At 43.6% G+C, this 19,729-nt stretch overlaps 1 protein-coding gene across 4 annotated transcripts in view; it reads right to left on the bottom strand.

Moving 5' to 3' along the window:
- Positions 1-19,729, bottom strand: part of XPNPEP1 (X-prolyl aminopeptidase 1) — a 59,715-nt gene that overhangs the window by 20,168 nt on the left and 19,818 nt on the right. For 3 of the 4 annotated variants that reach the window (XM_016191445.2, XM_007530336.3, XM_060171366.1), the window contains 5 exons: positions 9,660-9,723; positions 7,942-8,046; positions 3,827-3,919; positions 3,387-3,530; positions 1,464-1,559 (listed from right to left, as the gene is read on the bottom strand). In XM_016191445.2, coding sequence (XP_016046931.1) covers positions 1,464-1,559; positions 3,387-3,530; positions 3,827-3,919; positions 7,942-8,046; positions 9,660-9,723 — 502 coding nt within the window. Of the gene's footprint in view, positions 1-1,463; positions 1,560-3,386; positions 3,531-3,826; positions 3,920-7,941; positions 8,047-9,659; positions 9,724-10,006; positions 10,237-19,729 lie in introns of those variants that run through there. The other variant, XM_060171367.1, reaches the window with a different exon arrangement.

Raw genomic sequence — 19,729 nt, 5'->3', positions numbered from 1 at the left:
GTAATATTTTCTATCTTTCAGACTAATATTTATTTCTATTTCTATCTTTTATTTGTTCTTTTAGATATAGATATAAAGGCAGAGAGAGAGAGAAACCACATCACCAAAGTATCCCTCAATGTGGTGGGGGCTGGACTTGAACCTGTACTGCACACTTGGCAAAGCAGCAAACTGTCCAAGCGAGCTATTTAATTTATCCCAGGCCAGCACATTTTTAAAAGGATAGTTCCTGGGTTACTAAGGGTGTGGAAAAATGGGCATATTTCACTGCATACTCTTCCTGATCAATAAAAGGCAAATGCCTAACCATGCTCACACTCGCTTACCTATAGTACCATCCCTAAAACCATCCAGAAGAAACTATCTGAAATGAAAACACAGACTTTGATGCCCAAAGATTGTGGGTGGCAGCACTGTATGGGGAAGGTAGAAATAACATTCAAAAATCTGGAATAGTTAAGTAAATTGTGCTATCACTATAAGATGATCTTTAATACCTATTTTTAATGATGCTTGCAGTGTACTAGCACAATGAAAAAAGTCAAGCTACAAAATAACACGTACAAAATGACAAAACTGAGTGTCTCTGGGCAAGATTACTATAGTGAAGTTTTCTTCTATTTCCTCTAAGATTACAAAACCTGAAACAGTTTTGTACAACGAGTGACTACACATAAACTTATGCACATATCAAGGGAGTACATAGCTCTGATATTCTATTTTCTCGGATGTTGAGGTAAAGTTAATTTAGGAATATAAATCACAGATAGATCTAATGAAATGTGGGGACTGGGAACTGGACAAACAGGAGTGTGTGGGAGGGCCTCTCTCTTAGTGAGAAAATGATAAGGCAGGATCTTTTCTCGGCTATCTTGGGTCAAATCCAGTCAGAAAACAGTAGACAGGAAAGGTAGGTTCAACCAGATTCAAGCAGATCATCTTTAAGGTCTATAGACTGAGAAACTGCTACTACATCAAAGGGCTTGTCGAAGAACTTCATTTCCTCAGTTTTCTGAAGTAGAAATATTTATAGACTACCCCCATTGTTTAGACCTTGGGGGACTATGTGAAAAGTATAAAGAGGGAAAAAAAAATCCCAATGATCCCACTGCTACACCTATAGAAGGGGTATGAATATTGCCACAGACAAAAAGTCTGGAGGAAATGTCCTTCCACAGGGGTGTCACAATCCTGAAGAGACTCGTCAGAGGAAGATGTTACCACAGAGATAACACCAACCCCAGACTGTAATACTACTCCAAGCAAAGGTACATCCTTCTCTCTCACTCCCTGTAATTTTTTCCTCCATCCTACTTGGCACATTGTACACCCACTTGGTGACATAGCCATTTGCTTATTCCCTGGCCATTCAAAAAGCTGAACAGCAAGAACACAGATTCACAGAGAACCAGCAGACAGAATGGGTAACAAGCCCAAACAGTGAAACCAGACAGAGCACTCACATGCAATCTCATCCAGGGCAGTGACCACAAACCGCACGATATTCCTCTCAGCCATTTTCAACCGCAGGTCTGCAACCTTATCCTTCCAGGAGATGCCTGCAAGAAACAAATGGACTTGCAACTCCAGCCTTGGCCCCAAGGGCCTGTGGTAGTTCCAAAAGTTTGAAGCTTGAACAGGGAGCAAGGTGTTTGAGCAGAAAGGAATTGTGAATTCAGACCTTACACAGAGGTGGGACTGTCTAGCCAGTTCACTGGCCAGAGTCCTGAACGCCTAAGCACTATGCTGGTTTCTATGCCTATACCCTGAACTATACCAATCCCTGCCGTAATGAGGCTTATAAACCAGAAGGTGGTGACAATTAGTTACATACTGTATAAAGACTGATGTGATACAGGAAGCATGGGGAGTTTTGAGATAACACAGCACAGAGCATTCACTCAGTCCATGAGACTTACCTCTCAGTCATAAGACCTAGCAATTCTCTGTGGCCTGACCCTCTGTGGCTACCACTTCCAAATCACCCTTCCCAGCTCAGACACAATTAGCGCCTTCCCACAGCTTCCCTAGGCGAAATTTTGGCCCAAGAGGAACTCGGCACACCATCATCAGCACCATGAAATGGTACTTGTAATTCTACCTATGAATATAGCAGGAATATCCTGTGTACTGTCTAGCTTGGTGCCCTGCACAGAACAAGCACTCAAATATTTGCTGACTAGAAACATTTGATTCTCTGCCCCGAGCCCCTAATCCCCCACCCCCACACCCAGCTCTCTTCCAAGTAATAGGTTAGAGCTCCTATTTCAGTGAGGAAAAAAAATTCAAGTGTGCTGATGGAAAACATTTAGCTGACCCTGGATCCCTGCCCCAGCCAGCAATCCCCTCTGGTGAAAGTGTCATGCAGGAGAGCAAGCTGGGGGTTGCCCCACAACCAAATGGTGCTTTGAAGATCATTTGGGAATGCTGTTTAAAACTTGGCTGAGACTCTACTTTGTAATGCTTTCTTCCCAGGACCCCTCTGGGCAATCTGCCTACATTCCAGACATCCCCATCCACCTCTCATTTTCTGTGTTGACAGCCAGCCAGGCTTGCTCCCCTACCTGCAATCCCACCCCTCCACCCCCAGGCCTCTCCCTCTGCCCCCTACACAATTCCATGAATCCATACAGTCATCCCCACAGTTCACATAACTTTCTCCTCACCCCCCACTATCACAGGGGCCAAAGAAACCTACCCACGCCAAGGCCTCTAACAAGCAGAAGGCACAAGCTAGAGGGCAATGGGCAGAGGAAGGCGTACTCAAAAATACTGACAGAAGGAAAAGAATGGGACAGAGAAATCTGCTTCCTGTGTCAGGAACATTAGAGTGGCAGTTAGCAACTGAGTGGGTGAAAGAAAGTCATCTCTGCAGCGTCCGAAGGTCTGCCCAGAACAGCTCTGCAGGAGTACCCTAAGCCAGGGGCTGGCGAGCTGGTGGGGAGAGCCCATCCTTTCAAGTGTGAGGTCTTCAGTTCAATCCTCAGTTCCCCAGGGGCATGTCCAGGACAGAGATGAGTAGAACTCTATGGGTGGTGGAGTGGTTTGTTGTCTCTCCTGTCTCTCTCTTCCACATACAAAGAAATATAAAACTTTTAAAAGCTGGGCCAAGTTAGTGGTTCAGCAGTAAAGACATGAGTACACTGGGTTCAATTTCCAACTGTGCAATAAAAAAAATATATTTTAAGAAACTACACTAAAGTAAGGGGCAGGGAGGTGGTGAGAATGAAACAAATAAGCTTCCAGTTGCACCATAAAGCCCCGCACTGTGACAATCCTCACATCAGTTCAAGTTCAACTTTGATTCAGGGAACAGAGGATCAGTACCGTAACAGATGGAGGGTACGATGGATAGAGGCCCTGTTGGGTGGGGGTGGGGGTCTGACCTGTGTAGTCCAGGCCTAGTGTGAGGAGGGGCTTGCAGGGGCGTTCAGGACGGTCTGTCCAGATCTTGTCCACAAGGTTCTCCTTGACAGGAATGAGGTGGTGGCCAGCACTTCTCAGGACTTTGGCCATCTTCTTCCAGTAGTCTGAGGGAAAGACAGAGTGGCCCTGCCATGAGCGGAATGTCGTTGTAACAGAGGCAGACAGAAGGGTCCTGAGAGGCCTGTGACTTCTGAAAACAGCATCCCCCCAGCCCAGCAGCTAAGAGGACAGGATAAGGAACTTCGAACGTTCACCAGCAAGGACCTCCCCAACCTCCATGCCAGGACTCTTCTACATCTTGACCTTTATCATAGCAGCACCCCACAGGCAAACAAGGAGAATGGAGGGGCATCTAGCACCTGCTTTTTCATCTGAGCTGGAAGGACCCAAGTTCACTCACCTGTAGGAATGATCAAGGGGTCCACACCAACCCTGGATCCTTCAGGAAGTACACTCACCAACCAGTCTTCCTGAGTCGGTGTGTCTTTCAGGCCTACAAAGGAAGAACTGGTAAGAGGCAACCCTCAGCAAGCCCAATGCCAACATCTTACCCAGGAAGATGGAACTCACCAACACCATGGTAGCACAAGTTTTGCTAACTGAGCACGTTCTATTAGACAGATCAGCAGCACTTGGAAAATCTGAACACCCTTAATTCTGAGAAAATGACCAGTGTAAGATGACAAATAAGGAAAGCCCAAAAAAGTGGGTGAGACAGAAAAAAAAGCAAGCAAGATTCTCATGAAGTCAATGGTGAACGGGGGACCCTGGGGGCTGTGCAGTGGCGTACCCAGTTGTGTTCAACCAGTCCCCACCTTCAGAAGGAAAGCTTTGCAAGGAGAAAGCTGCACAATCACTGAAGCACTGCTGCAGGTGTCTCACCTCCTTTCCCCCTCTCTCCCCCTTCCCTCACCATTTCTGTCTCAATCCAAATTTTAAAAAACTATAAAAAGGGGAATCCTGAGAACATTGAAACACAGGTACATGATGCCACAAAGATCAGCCTTTTGTCACTTTCCCAGTACGGACTGCTTAAAGAGGACATGGGAAATCCTTTGGTGAGGTAGGGTCTGGGAGCCTCCCTCACATCCCACTAGGTCAGGGGAACATGCACCACATGCCTGCCTCTCATCTGGGGCAGCAAAGGTTAGAGAAGGTCCCCTTGAGCTACAGCTGTACCTGACCAGATAGCTGAGGAGCCCTAACAGCAAAGAAACCTTTCCACATATTAGTCATGGGACACACAGCCACCTACCACTGCCTTCTGTAACTTGGCTCCCTGGGTTCCCCAACTCCCAAGAGCTAGACACCCTTTCTATTTCTAAGAGTCTTCTAGGACATCTCCTCATTGGACACCAAAGAAATCCAAGAAAGAAATTATCTCTGTTTTACATTTGTCTTTAATTCATTGCACTCATTTTTCTAACTCAGATTTTTTTTTAAATATTAGGTTGTAGAAAAAGTCATTACACATTTTTGCACAGAAAAACACGTCATAGGGGGCTGGGCTAATGCAGCGGGTTAAGTGCACATGGTGCAAAGCCCAAAGACCAGCATAAGGATTCAGGTTCAAGGCCCCATCCCCACCTGCAGGGGAGGTCATTTCACAGGCAATGAAGCAAGTCTGCAGGTATCTATCTTTCTTTTCCCCTGTTTTCCCCCTCCTCGCTCCATTTCTCTGTCCTATCCAACAACAAGGGAAACAAAGTAGATAAAATAGCCTCCAGGAGCAGTGGATTCATAGTGCAAGGCACAGAGCCCCAGCGATAATCCTGGAGGCAAAAAAAAAGAAAAAAACACATTGTGAATTTTCTGACAAGCCAATATGATAAGATATGCATGTATTCTGAGTGAGAGTTCACACTTTTTAAAACAGTATTTATTGTTCCTATTTTCTCTGCTGACTACCAAGAACCACAGAAGGGAAGTTCAAAGGTTTATAAAGAAATGAGCTCATAAATCTTAATTCTAGAAAAGAGCCTAGAGCTGGCACTGAGTTGTTATTTTGTCATTTGATTCTTTTTTTTTTTTTTAATATATCACTGAACAGGCCACTTATAAATGTGGCATTTGGTTTTGTCTTTTTTTTTTTTTTTAATACCCCTAGTATATCTTTCACAAGATGAATCGTGTTATCTCCCAGTATACAAGATGTCTGGCAGAACTCCAGAGACTACTAACTAACCAACTAAACCTGATGGAATCTCCCTACACAGCAAACACCTGAGGGAAGGTGGACCTATGAAGGACAGGGCAAACTTGAGAGGGCTGCTAAGGGAGAAGGCCTCAGCCACGGGTTGCCAGATGCCAACTTCAAGGAGCAAGCAGACAGCCTTCTCTCCACAAAATGCTAAGAGATCTTACAGCTGGAGTTTGGGGCCCCAAAGAGAGATGCCCACATCTCATAAGTATATAAATGACACACAGAGGGCAAGCAGAAAGTACCAGAACAACTACTTGTATTATTGTCTTAAAGAAAAAGGAAATAATGAGAAGAAGACTGATTTTTTTTTTACATGTAAATATTTAAAATACAGGACTGAAGGGATAGTTCACTGTGTAGGGGGTATGCCTTACCATGAGCATGGCCCAGGCAGGAGTCACAGCAGCATATGAAAGGTGGTGTGTGTGTGTGTGTGTGTGTGTGTGTGTGTGTGTGTGTGTGTGTGTGTGTTCCTACCTAAAAGAAAAGCACACTAGGCTGGGAAAACAGCATAGCAGTTTATGCAACAGACTCTCATGCCCAGGTTGGTTGAATGAATGAATGAATGAATGAATGCAACAAGACAGATCACTTGGCTAGCACTCTTGCTTTGTCATGCATGTGACTCAAATTCAAGCATGACCCCCACTACATTGGAGGAAGCTTCAGTTCTATAGTATCTCTCTGTCCCTCTGTGTGTGTGTGTGGGGGGGGGTGTGTCTCTTCCCTCTCTCCACCTGAAAAAGTCAGCCCAGATTGATAAAGCCCTGGCATTGACAAACATCAAAAGCAGCTCTGAGCAGTAAAATCACACATGCTTGAGAGTCTCATTCCATATGAATGTTTTCTTCAATAGACGTTATTTGAAATGTAGATGGACACTGGTACACATACGAAGCATATAACAAATACACATGTCATGAGGGTGGCAAGAACCATTAATGGAGACACATAATCAAAAGTAGTTCACTAGTGTGTCCATATATAACAAAAGCTCTACAATCTCAAATGCCTGCCTACATCTGTGTATAAGCAATAATGAAACACAGCTTTGTAGTTTTTATAATTCTAAGAAATACACACATGTATATGGACAGTGTATGACCCATACAACATACACACACACACACACACACACACACACACACACACACACACACCTTCAGTTACCTAGCTGGATTTAGTGTCAACTCAACCTAGTGTTGCTTAACTGTGAGTCTGGTGACAACTTGCTTTCATCAATACTTTCTACAAGAAACAAGAAATGTCAGCATGTTTTAGAGAGGTTTTGTTTTTTCTTGCCTCATCTCTCTTCCTCATTTGGACCTGATAGCTCTCGTTATTCCTCCTCCTCTTCTACTCCCCTAGTTCAAAATTCAGGAAAGACCTCTGTACAATCACTAAAACCAGATTTCTGAAAATTATTTTGATGATAAGAATTACATAAAAATTAGTCTGCATAAGTGACATTAGGCTCTATTCTTCCACATGTTATTCCTCTATTCCTCATCACCATTTTAGGTTGTATCTACTCATCACCTTTTACAGATGAGATAACTGAAGCATTAGCAGTGAAATGGTTGTCCAAGGAAGTTCCAGACCCACAACTGTTCTTCAACACTGAGCTTCCCGGAGCAGTCAAGAAATCCTCAGAGGAGAACATCCTAGTTTCTGTCCCTTCTCTTTATCCCTTTACTCTGAATTATGAGGCAGCAAAAAGTAGTGGAAAGGGTCCTAGTACACGAGTCAGCCACACAAAGAACTGTGTGACCTGCAAATCAGCTGTCCTCTCAGTACCTCCATTTCCCCTTACTAAAATGGGTTTCCAAACTTGAGAGCACAATCACACCCATGTATGTATAATCATGTCACTGTCTTGTGCCATGAACTGGACACAAACTCCTGTGCTGAAGACTTGATCCTCAATGTGAATGTATCTGGAGACTGGAGATAAAGGGCTTAGGAGGTAGTTAAGATCATAAGGTAATTAAGGTCTAACCCAGTAGGATTGGTAGCCCTCTAAGAAGAGTGAAGAGAGGTCTATCCATACAAGGAACAGAGACAGCAGTCATCTGTAAGCCAGAAAGATAGTTTCTCTCTCTCTTTCACCCTCAGCTCAGACTACCAGTTCCCACAATGGAAACAAACAAACAAACCAAAAATGTTACTTAAGCCATGTAGGGTATGATAATTTGTTAAGGGAGTCTTATAAGGTTTGGAGATAAAAGAATTACAGTCTAAAATCTCTGAGGAGCTCTAGATGCCCTTCCCAGAACTGCCAACCCAGGCTAGCTGGCTATGCCTCCACACACCCATCTTCATGAGCGTCCAGTTGCTGTCCATCTGCTTGGCAGCCTGGAGGAAGTAGCGTCCATCAGTCCACATGGCCGCATGCTCTTCAGTGATGATGGCCGTGCCTGGGGTAGGAGAGCAAAGGAAAGACAATGGTTTCTGAGAGCAAGGAGAAAGCTAGCAGCAGGCAGGCAATTACAGTGAGGGGCACCTGCTCCCATGTGGGCCAGCACCCACAATGCTCTGGTGGGGCAGACAGCTGTGTCTTTGGCTCCAGCAAAGCCTCCAGAAAAGAGAAGACAATGTCATTGTGAACAAGTTGTAGGTCAAGCTCTAAAGAGAACCACCCTGAGGCCACCCAGGCTGCCTGGACACTCCTCCCTGCACATAAAGACCCAACTCGAACAGCATGAGTTAACGCCAGTAAGTGCAAGACTGTGGGGAGATATATATATATATCTTATAATCAATAAGACAGTAGTGGCAACGGTTCCTACTGAGCTATCACAGGGATCTGTCCCCCAATGGCGCTCCCCACCCCCACCCACCAAAGGAACTGATTCATCTTTGCTGAGGGAGACTAATAGGTCAAATGTTTGGGGCAATCACCAGCAGAGTTTATGGCTCCTACTCCTAGTCCCACAGACCTGGCAGAACTCGGGGCCTTTGGCAGAAGAACCAGCTAAAACCAAGCCTGATGTGCCAACGAACACAAACACTTAAGTCAAATAAAATGGTAGTGAGCTGTGAGGAAACCAGAAGTGGGGGGGGGGACCACACCCTAAAACTCAAGATTTTCAAAAAGTTAAGGGAAAGCTCGTAGCCTTTTTTTTTTTTCCATAGCTCACTATGAATCTTTGCTGTTTAATCCAAAAGTGGGAATAGAAAAACCCAAATCCAAGCACTCACAATGCATGACTCAGGATAAGCAAGTCCTAGCAAGGAATCTGGGTCCTCTTAGCACCCCATTTCTCATTTGGGGTGCTAAACTACACAGGCACATTCTATTCAATCAATACACTTTTCTATATGTTCGTGATATTTTAATAAACAGTAGGAAAGCAGTTTTTAAATAAAACTTTTACTTTTTGTTGCCATTAGGGTTATTGTTGCAGCACAATACGCCCACCATTCCTGGCAGCCTTTATTTTATCTTATTTATTTATTTATTTAACTTATTTTATTTATTGGGTAGGACTGAGAGAAATTGAGAGGTGGGAGAGATAGAGAGGGAGAGAAATGTGGTCAGGAGATGGCGCAGTGGATAAGGCATTGGACTCTCAAGTATAAAGTCTCGAGTTCAGTCCCCATTAGCATATGTACCACAGTGATGTCTGGTTTTCTCTCCTCCTATCTTTCTCATTAATAAATAAACAAAATCTCTGAGAGAGAAAGAGAGAGAGAACACACCTGTTTCACTACTCATGAGCCCTGCAGGTGGGAAGTGTGGGCTCAAACCTGTGTTCTTGCACATAGTAAAGTGTGTGCTTAACCAGGTGCACGACCACCTGGCCCTGTGAACAAAAACTTTTTAAGACTTGAGAGCAAAAGCACAGAGCAAAGAGTCACGGGAAACTGGCCTTAGATGTTGGGAACTCGGTTTCTGTGGAGGAGCCCTGCAGAATGTCTGGTTTGCATTTTCTTTTTTGTTATACGTCACAGGCTGGAACTTGAGGCTTTTGGGGAAGGTGGGGAAGAGGGGAGACAGAAAGAATGGAGAGGGAAGTTAGAAACTCACCCGCAGAGCCATCAAATCCTGAGACGAAGGCTCGCCGACAGTCACATGGAGCAATGTATTCGCTCTGGAAAATGAAAAGGACAAATTGGCCTGTATCAATCAAGTGTCCACTGTCTCTATATGCTCCGCCCTGAGCTAGGCCAGCAGGCACCACAAGACTGAGGAACCCTTGGCACCTGTCTTTAAGCAACAGGGTAGCAGAGCTGTAAAGAGAAGCAGAATGTTAAAGCCAGCAGCAACAACAAAGAAGACTAGCACACACTAAAGAAGACCCTTACCAAGGGCTGAAAGAGCTGTTCCCTAGGCCGGTGAAACTGCACAGTGGTTTACACAACAGACTTACGTACCTGAGACTCAGAGATCCTGGGGTTCAATCCCCGACACTACCATGTAACAGAGCTGAGCAGTGCTCTGATAAAAAAGAAAAGTGGGGGGAGAGGGGGTGGAGAGACTTCTGTTCCCTTTAGCCACTATTTCCTTATCTAGAGAACAAAGCAAGTTAAAAGAAAACAGTTTACTGCTCTTTCTGGGCTAGGATATAGCAAAGGAGTTCCACACCAGACTTGCACGCTATGGCTCCAGAATTCCCAGGTTCAATCCCCATCATCATCACATGCCAGAGCTGAGTAGTGCTCTCCTCTCCTTCCCTTCCTCTCCCTTCCCCTCTTCCTCTCCCTCTCTCTCATGCCAGAGCTGAGTAGTGCTCTCCTCTCCTTCTCTCTCTCTCTCTCTCTCTCTCTCTCAAGTAAACAGCTCTTTGCTCACTGAGATCTTGCTCAAAAATCAAACCAGTAGCCTCTCCCTTCCTCACCACAGACATTTAGGCATCTGTTATTTTTCTGAAAAGTAAGGCTGAATTTTTGTTTTAAAAACCAATAATTCTCTGACTCTAGGTTGCTCTAGGTATCTGCTTGCTTCTGAGCTTCCTGTTTGTGTCCCCTGCTGAGGCCACCTCACCAACCTCTCCTAGCAGACCCTGCCCTTCCTGTTAGGGAACAGGGGAAATGCTTCCTGCTACCCAGGAGGCTTCAGCAAAATAAAACATCATGTCCAAATCCAGGTCCTTCCCAGCTGATAATCCCCCACCTCTGAAAGGGAGGGAGCTAGGGGAGAAGAAAACAACAGGCAGAGGGTTTGGGTCATGATGGGCAGCTTCTGCTAACAGCCAGTGGGGCACAGAGTTAAATAACTGCCTCCAAAGTCACATAAGCACTAAGCAGCAATGATAGTGTTTAAACTAGCCTTTTGGAGACAAGGATATGCAATCTTACTATGCTATGCTACCCCCATACAGCATATTATCTCTCACTGTAACAGTTTCCAGCATAAGACCAGTAGAAAATGAGAAAACAGGTTTAAAGAGAGAATTGTTACATGACTGGGTGAATTATAGTCCTCATTTATTTATTAACCCAGTAATCATTTGAATGAAATGGTTGAATGAAAGGAAAGTAATAAATAAATCAAAAATGGGGGAGAGGCTAGGACCCTACCCTTCTCCTAGGACTGTTGCAAGAAGCAGAGTTTACATTTAAAACAACTTAACAGAAATCTGAGTGCACTCTTTATATGCAAAGGAAGAAGTGTTATTAAGCTCTTGTTCCTTAATGCTAAATAACACCTAAGAGAGAGGAAAAAAAAAAAAAAACTAAACAAGCATGATAACTCACGTGCTTAAAATCCCAGTGCACAATGGGAAAGTCACAGAAAGGATACTTTTTATTTTAATTTTTATTTATAAAAAGGAAACACTGACAAAAACCCCAGGCTAAGAGGGGTACAACTCCACACAGTTCCCACCACCAGAACTCCGTATCCCACCCCCTCCCCCCAGCTTGGTGCTCACACAGTGAGGGTATAACCAAGAGCTAATAGGAAAGGTACTGCTGATTGTGGTCTGGTTGAACATTTTGTCCCAGGAACACAGTTCCTAGGAATGTCCCACCCCAATCAGAACAAGTCTGAATGAAGAGACAGAGCACCCACCCCTAGGAGACTATCTCAAGTGGCCCATCTTGAGCAGAGTCGAGAAAAGGAAGTGGAATTAGCAGCAGGTAGACATATTTGACCTGAGACTGAGATGAGGTCTGGGGCAAGAATGTCTAGACATGACCTAAGTAGTTGAAATGCCAGAAAGACATCAATGAGCGAAGCTATCACTTCCACGCCACCCGGCTACACACGGGCCAGACAAGCACTGAGCTTGGGCCTCCCACTCTTTTTCCACCAGCCATGAAACTGGCAAAGCTCAGCAACATTCTCGTTAGATGGCGGTGAAAGATCTAAAATAAACCAAAGTCCTAACATGTGATGAAAAAGGCACAAAAAAGCACCACTGTTGACTTTTTCTCCAAAGCCATCCATTTCTCTCCATCTCTAAAACCAGAGCTCAATCCAGTTCTCTATCATCTACCTGGACCGCTGCCCCTACAATCTATTCTTCACACATACTCAAGAGTCAGTATTTCAAAGTGTGTGAGAGTGTGCTGTTTCATCTGGCCATGCTGTCTTCTCAGAACTCTCCCCCCAAGTCTTCCTCTCTCAGATGCTCCAGCCTCACTGGCCTGTAGGTCTGCACTTCGTGCTTCCTATGTTTGTTCCTGCTTTGGGACCTTGGCCCTGTTCCCCTTGGTGTCTGGAAAACCCTCTGTTAGTGGCACAACTAGCTCCTCATTATTACAGTTCACAACAGATATCCCCTGCACCACAGGGGTCTGCCTGGATTACCTAACAAAAGTATTTCACCCTCTTGATCTCTTCACATTGCAGTGTAAAATACTTCTCTTTTTAAAAAAATATTTTATTCATTTATTTATGGGGTAGAGCCAGAGAGAATTAGAAAAGGAAAGAGAAGACTGACAGGGAGACAGATAACCCAGTGCACGGCTTCACGGCTCTTGAAGCATTCCCTCTGCAGGTGGGGGCCAGGGGCTTGAATCCAGGTCCTTGTGCACTCCGGCAGTAGCACAGCAGGTTAAGCGCATGTGGTGTGAAGCACAAGAACCAGCATCAGGATCCCAGTTTGAGTCCCTGGCTCCCCACCTGCAGGAAGTCACTTCACAGGCGGTGAAGCAGGTCTGCAAGTGTCCATCTTTCTCTCCCCCTCTTTGTCTTCCCTTCCTCTCTCCATTTCTCTCTGTCCTATCTAACAATGACGACATCAACAACAACAATAATAATTACAATAACAAAAAACAACAAGGGCAACAAAAGGGAAAATAAATAAATAAATAAATATAAATTTTAAAAAAAAATGTGTTCATGAGAGACCACCCAACATGTTGGGCTACAACAGGAAAATAATATACAGTAAGAGGGAGAGGGGGAAAAAGCCTTAGTCATCTCTCAAAGTTTAGCTCAAATGCAGTCTTCCACAAGGTAGGCTCTCTCTCTCTCTCTCTCTCTCTCTCTCTCTCTCTCTCTCTCACACACACACACACACACACACACACACACACACACCAACTTTCAGCTCTCCCACACCTCTGCATTCCACAGGATCATCCATCCATCCACAGTGGTATTTATCCATGCCCTGACTTGGTTAATAAGAACAGATGAAATTATAATTTACTAAACACATACTAGTTATCCAGAACTGTATTTACTTCCCCTAATTTTTTCTCAATTTTCTCTTGTTCTAATCCCAACAGTATCCGGAAGGGCTCATCTTCCCCATTTACAGATGGAAGAAACACAGAAGCTCAAAGAAATTGGTTATTGCACTAAGACACCACTGCTCTCAGATGCAGACTTGATCTCTCAGGGGAGACTTTCAAAAGCCTACACGCTTGCCATTTTCATTCTTTTTTTTTTTTTTGACTCTGATTTTTTTTTATTGGGGAATTAATGTTTTACATTCAACAGTAAGTACAATAGTTTGTACATACATAACATTCCCCAGTTTCCCACATAACAATACAACCTGCCACTTTCATTCTTAAACTGTGACCATGCACGCAGCTAGATAAAAATGCAAAGTAAATCAAGAACATAAGCTGTGCCCACATGGAGTTCCACCTTCATCACCCACATAACAGACACCCCTACATCCAGGAATGTAGCAAACCTATGTTCACACCTGACTCCTATACTTAGCAGCTGCACAAACTCTGGGCTCAACTTCCTCACCTATAAATCCAGAATAAAGATCCCACCTTGGAGGGTTGAGTGTGCACACAGTAATCAGCACATGGCAGGTTTTTGATAAAGTGTGAAGCTCAATACTTTGTGGCAGACAATGGAGTAGACAGATCCTATAGGAAACTTACGGAAGTATTTTTCTCCTAGTAAGCAAAATAAGACAAGCCTGTGAAACATTAGCCCTAATTAACAGCTACGTAAACTATGCTAACTGCGACATTTTATCTGCTGTCATTTCAAGGCTGCTCGGAAATAGATATATTCCAGAGCCTTCAATCCACCAGGACTTGGCTTGGGCCACCATACATAGTTAAGAAGCAAAAAAGCAACTCAAGAGAGGGGAAAAGGTGTGAGTGAGTAGGCCTAACAGCAATAGACCTGTGAGGATGCAACAAGCTGATTAATCCAATTATTGGGACAGAAATTTCAAGTGGCTGGCATCAGAGATTCCCAAAAAGGTAGACAGTAGAAGACAATGGTCAAGGTCCTCAGATATCACACAGAAAAGGTTGAACTTTATCCAGCAAGTTCTAAAGAGACTAAACGCATAAGAGGAGGTGTGCTATGGCCAGAGCTAGGCATTAAGAGTGATAGGCATAGTGATAATGGAGGGAGGGTGAGAGGAGGGGTGCACCTGGTTGAGCACACATGTTACAATGCTCAAAGACCTGGGTTTGAACTCCCAGTCCCCACCTGCAGGGGAAAAGCTTTGTAAGTGGTAAAGCAGCACTGCAAGTGACTCTCTTTCTCTCTCCCTCTCTTTCTCTCCCTATATCCTCTCAATGTCTGGCTGTCTCTATCCAATAAATAAAGATAATTTTTCAAAAAAAGGGATATAACAGGGCATGTAAGGTCATTGGCTGAGCTCTGGGACACAAAACTGAAGTTAATGGGGCTGGTGCCTCCCTCCTCAACCCTCCCTCCAATAAACCATCTGATTGGCTCAGGGCTGCAGATGGACTAGGTCTTCAACAAAAATAACACCAAGTGAGAAAAGGTATATTCACAAGAAGCTCTAGAAGTTAGACTTTTTCCAACAAATCTGTGACAGGGTTGGCTGGTGACACATCCAATAGAGTTACCATGCACAAGGACCAGGGTTCAAGTCCCTGGTCCCCACCTACAGAGGGAAAGTTTTACTAATGATAAAATCAGTGCTGTGGGTGTTTCACTTTGTCTCACTCTTGATCTCCCCCTTTCCTCTCAAGTCCTTGCTGTCTCTATCAATGAATGAAGGCAAGGAAGGGAGGGAGGGAAAAGGAAGCAAGGGAGGGGAAAAGGAAGGCTGGCAGGCAGGCAACCAAGAGCAGTGGATTAGTTGAGCTGGAGACAAGCCCCAGCAATAACCCTTCTGGTAGCGAAGACAAACAAATCTGTGGCATTTTCTTCTCACTTAAATGAAATTAAGTCAAAGTATGTGTGTGTGTGTGGGGGGGGAGACAGCCATCTAAAAATGCATGTCCTTCCCTTACTATACAGCCACTGGGACATGACCTCTCATCCAGGACTTCATTCCCCAGACATCCTTGCAGCTTGATGATGTTCACGTGAGTCGTGGCACTCATCAATGTTAGCAGGTGGAAAGTGAAGGCTGAGTTGGGACAGTCAAAAGGGAGGAGGCGGTCTCTCCATACTCTTCCTTACACCAACTAGAATGGTGGCATCAGATGAAAGAGCCTAGATTCCTGCATCATTCCATGAAAGAAAATCATCCACCAACCAGAACACTCACTTCTAGGCTACTACATGAACAAGGTTCCATAATTCCAAGCCACTGAAACTTTGAGATACATTCACACAGATAGCTTTACTCTACTGCAGTGGGTAAAGTCACTCTGAGATAAAAATCACTGGCCCCACCCCAGAAGAGAGAGTCTGTTTAAGAATTACAAAACAGGAAGCAAGCTGACTCTAGGACGAATGAGAGTAGGACAGGAAGAGTTTTGGAAAATCTGATTCATGTCTTCCAGAAGGAGGAACCAAAAGCACAGCCAAAAACTCAAGTTTGGCAAAGTCACCCCTGATAGAACAAGACCCTTTGACTAAGCAGAGCCCAAAAACAGAATACAGACAAGGAGAATGGAGAATTCAGACTTCTAACAGATGAAGCTGGCACAGCTCGGGCCCTAACCAATGCTGTTCCTGGTCTGGTGCCTACTGCACCCACTAATCTCAATGTTTCACTTAGATGATACATAAAGGCATCCAGATTTCCAGAGAGAATGGGACAATTTCTAGCTGTAAACATCCCTCTGGGCCCAAACTCATTAGTACCACAGTCCTTTTTCTTTCTTTAGAAAAAGAAAAGTTCCTCAGAGTTGCAGAGGACAGGGTGAAGCAGACCCCTTGAGTGCCAAGTCCTTGCATGATTACACATTTGGGGTGTGTTTTTCTCTCTAGCACAGAACAGTGTGTGGGTGTATTTATATTTTAGAAAGTACACAAAGGACAAAATTCAAGATTTCCCTTCATTTCCCAACACCCTCCCTTTCCCACCCGTAGGAGAAATTCCTCTAGCCCTGAGCTTAATCTGAAATGAAACAATAAAGAACAAGAGTCACAGAGAACAGCAGTCTCTCTATTACTCAGGTGGATGTGGTGGTGGTCACTTGCCTCGAAGTCCTGGCTATTTACTACCCAGATTTCCATTTAATAGACACCCTCTCCATAGAAACTGAAACAAGGAACACAGAACTTCTCATTTCTCCCTGTGGATAGCACCAAACACTCTCAGGTTCCAAACTTCCCAAACCCCTCTGCCACCTGCCTGTAATATCCACACTTAATTTGTGTACTACCACTTCTCTGCTCCCAAGGTAAGCTTCCAAGGCCCTTTGTATCTCAACTCTGCACTCCTTCAATGGCTGACTAGCCAACTTGTCGGATCCCAGTGTCTCCCTTCTCCAATCCATACTAGACACTGCTCCTCTTGCTAATCACTTCACTCTCTTGTTCAAAGACCCGCAATGGGTTCTTCCTATCTAGCAAAAGCATAAGCTCGAATCCTAAATTTCCTCATCTAAAAAGAAGTCATCCAATTCTAATATTCCAGGATCAACAGTTGGAAATGAGGAGCTGGGGGAGGCCTGGATTATCATCTGTGATTTGGCATGACTCTCTGCCATTCCCAGTACTTAACAGGGACGTGCTTTGGGTCTATAAGGCTTCACAACTAATGTCAATGGGAGCGAATTAAAAAAAAAAAAAAAAATCAGGATATTAAACTAAAAAAAGGGTTTTATGATGACAAAAATGAAAAAAAATTTTTAAAGGATGACTCAGGAACAGCACCCAGAACAAGAACATCAAGATCGACTTAGCTTGGCATGACTACAAGAACACTCTCTACCAGTAAATATACAGATTATAACCTAACTCCAGGCAAAAGGAAACTGAAACTCAGCTCTGATGTTATTAAATTTCTCACACTCTGACCCACAAATCTTCAACTTTTAATACAAGTAAGGTAAGGCTCACAGTTCAAGTTTTTTTGTACAATGAGGACTCCTCTGGAGATAAAGGCTCACAAATAAAAAAAAGTTTGGTGTCTTTGACTGAGTCTCATAACAACCTGAGAGTCTCCTTTCAAAGGAGAGAACCAATGTCAGTAAAAAGTATGCAGGAGGACTACTAGGTCTAATAATAGTGTTACCTTGACTGCACTGAGGAATTCCCAAATAGCTCACTAGTAAAATATTATTTCTGAGTGTGCCCCAAAGGTTGTTTCTGAAAGAGACTGGCAATTGAGCGAACTGAATAAACATTTCCCTCACCGTGCAGGTAGGTGGTCATCATTCAAATCTCTGAGGAAAGATGGAGGTAGAACAAATGAGCTCTCTCCTCTCTAAGCTGGGAGCTCCATCCTCTCCCATCCCATTATCAACATTCTTGGTTCTCAGGTCTTCAGACTCAGAAGGGAACTTACCACTGCTTTTGTCAATTAATACAGGCAACAAGGTAGTTCTAATCCAAACAAACCTAAAGGCCTAAGATCCAGCTCTCTGGAGAACACTGACACAGAAACTTACTAAAGACCCCAAACCAATTGCTACATAATATGCTCCAGCACAAGAACCACCAGCTTGCCCAACAGTAAGACAGAACATCTGTAATCATACCTGTCCAGAACAACCACCTCATTCCTGAAAAGCAGAACATGAAAAACATCACTGGTGAGTCCAGCAGAGAATCCATGTGACATGAAACCTGAGCCCATAAGGCTGAGAGGCCTGGGATGGACAGGGTGGGAAAGAACCTATCAGAAATAAAGGAGTTCCTTGAAGGCAACATCAGGGCCTATGCTTCTAAAAACATGGGCTGCCCAACTCTTGTGCTACCTACCTTTCCTACCACAACTAAAGTCCAAGACAAGTTAATCAATCTATTTATTCATCTAGTCCTTAGCCAAGTTGAAACTCTGGTTTCCATAAATATAGTAAATCTTCTTCGTAGAGTCTAGAGAATAGAGATGAACAGAAGAATTCCATTATCTAAACCCCTCCACTCTTAAGCCTCACCAGTCTCTCAAGTTTCCTGCTTCCTGTCAAACTAAACGGTGAAATACCCAGCTCCCTCATCAAGAGCCACAAACCCCCTTTCCAGCTAGATCATTCACGCTACTAATCCTAACTCATACCTCAGATTCTTACCTCTACTCTTTCATCCACTATTACAGGCAAGACACTAATTTTCACTGTCCTCTCCTCTCCAAGACCTGTGAATCAACAGGTCAAGGAATTCCAGAGAATACCGAATTCCCTAACCCAGTCTTAAAAATGACATAGGAAAACTATGGATACTAAGTCTGGAAAATTCTGAATACTTCACCCTCTCCAGAGAATAGTTCAAAGCATATTAGCATATTAAACGCCTTTAGAAGTCCTGTAGTTAGGAAACTTTTCAAATAACACATCTTTAAAGATATACAAATAATCAACAGATGAAAAGATACTCAACATTACTAATCATCTAGGAAATGCAAGTCAAATCTACAATGAGATAGTAATGCATACCATTAGGGTACCATTACCCAAAAAACATAAAACCAGCAAAAATATGGAAGAACTGGTACTCTTGTGACCTGCTGACAGGAATACAAAACAGTATGAAAGTTCTCCCTAAGTATTTAAAAACTGAATTTCTATATTATCCAGCAGTACAACTTGGGAATCCAACCAAAAGCATGTTGATTGTTCATGTTCATTGCAAGAGTATTCACTATAGCCAAGAAGAGAATGCAACCTAGATGTCCATCAACAAAAGAATGGATAAAGAAAATGTAGTATACAAACAAAATGGAATTTTGTATTCAACTTAAAAAAAAAGGGAGGAAATATTTTTATATGCTATAATATGAAAGCACCTTAAAGACACCATGCTAAGTGAAATAAGCCAGTCACAAAAAGACATGCCCACTTATATAAAGTACCTAAATGATCAAACTGTGAGAAAGTGCAATGAGGAGGGAGTTGAGAGACAGTTCACCCAAAAAAGGACATAGCTTACTGTGCACCTGGTCTTGGGTTCGAATTCTGGCACAATATGGAAGCATTACAGATGGAATAATGGAGCAGTGCTGAGGTATCTTTCTGTTTCTCTCTATATGTTCTTTCTCTCCCATTTTGCTCTAAATGAAAAAAGTCCATCAGCAATATAGAATATGTGTGAAGCTCTCCTTAGGGATCACACTGAAAAAATTTTAAAGCCCTCCCCAGGGAGATAGCACAGCAGTTAGAGCACCAGATGTGGATGCATGAGGTCCTGAATTCAAACCCTGGCACCAGATATGCTAGAGTAATGTTTTGATTCTCTCTTTCTCTCTCCCACACACACTCAGCAGTAAATGGAAAAAGCTTTTAAAAGACAGCATACAATTTTTTTGAAGGTATTATTGCTACCAAAATGGAAGTCAAGAAGAGGGCCAGGGG

Source organism: Erinaceus europaeus, chromosome 14, assembly GCF_950295315.1.
Source record: "Erinaceus europaeus chromosome 14, mEriEur2.1, whole genome shotgun sequence".
NCBI classification, from domain to species: Eukaryota; Metazoa; Chordata; class Mammalia; order Eulipotyphla; family Erinaceidae; genus Erinaceus; species Erinaceus europaeus.
The sequence above is the reverse complement of the archived record's forward strand: the minus strand, read 5'-3'. Positions and strand labels throughout refer to the sequence as shown.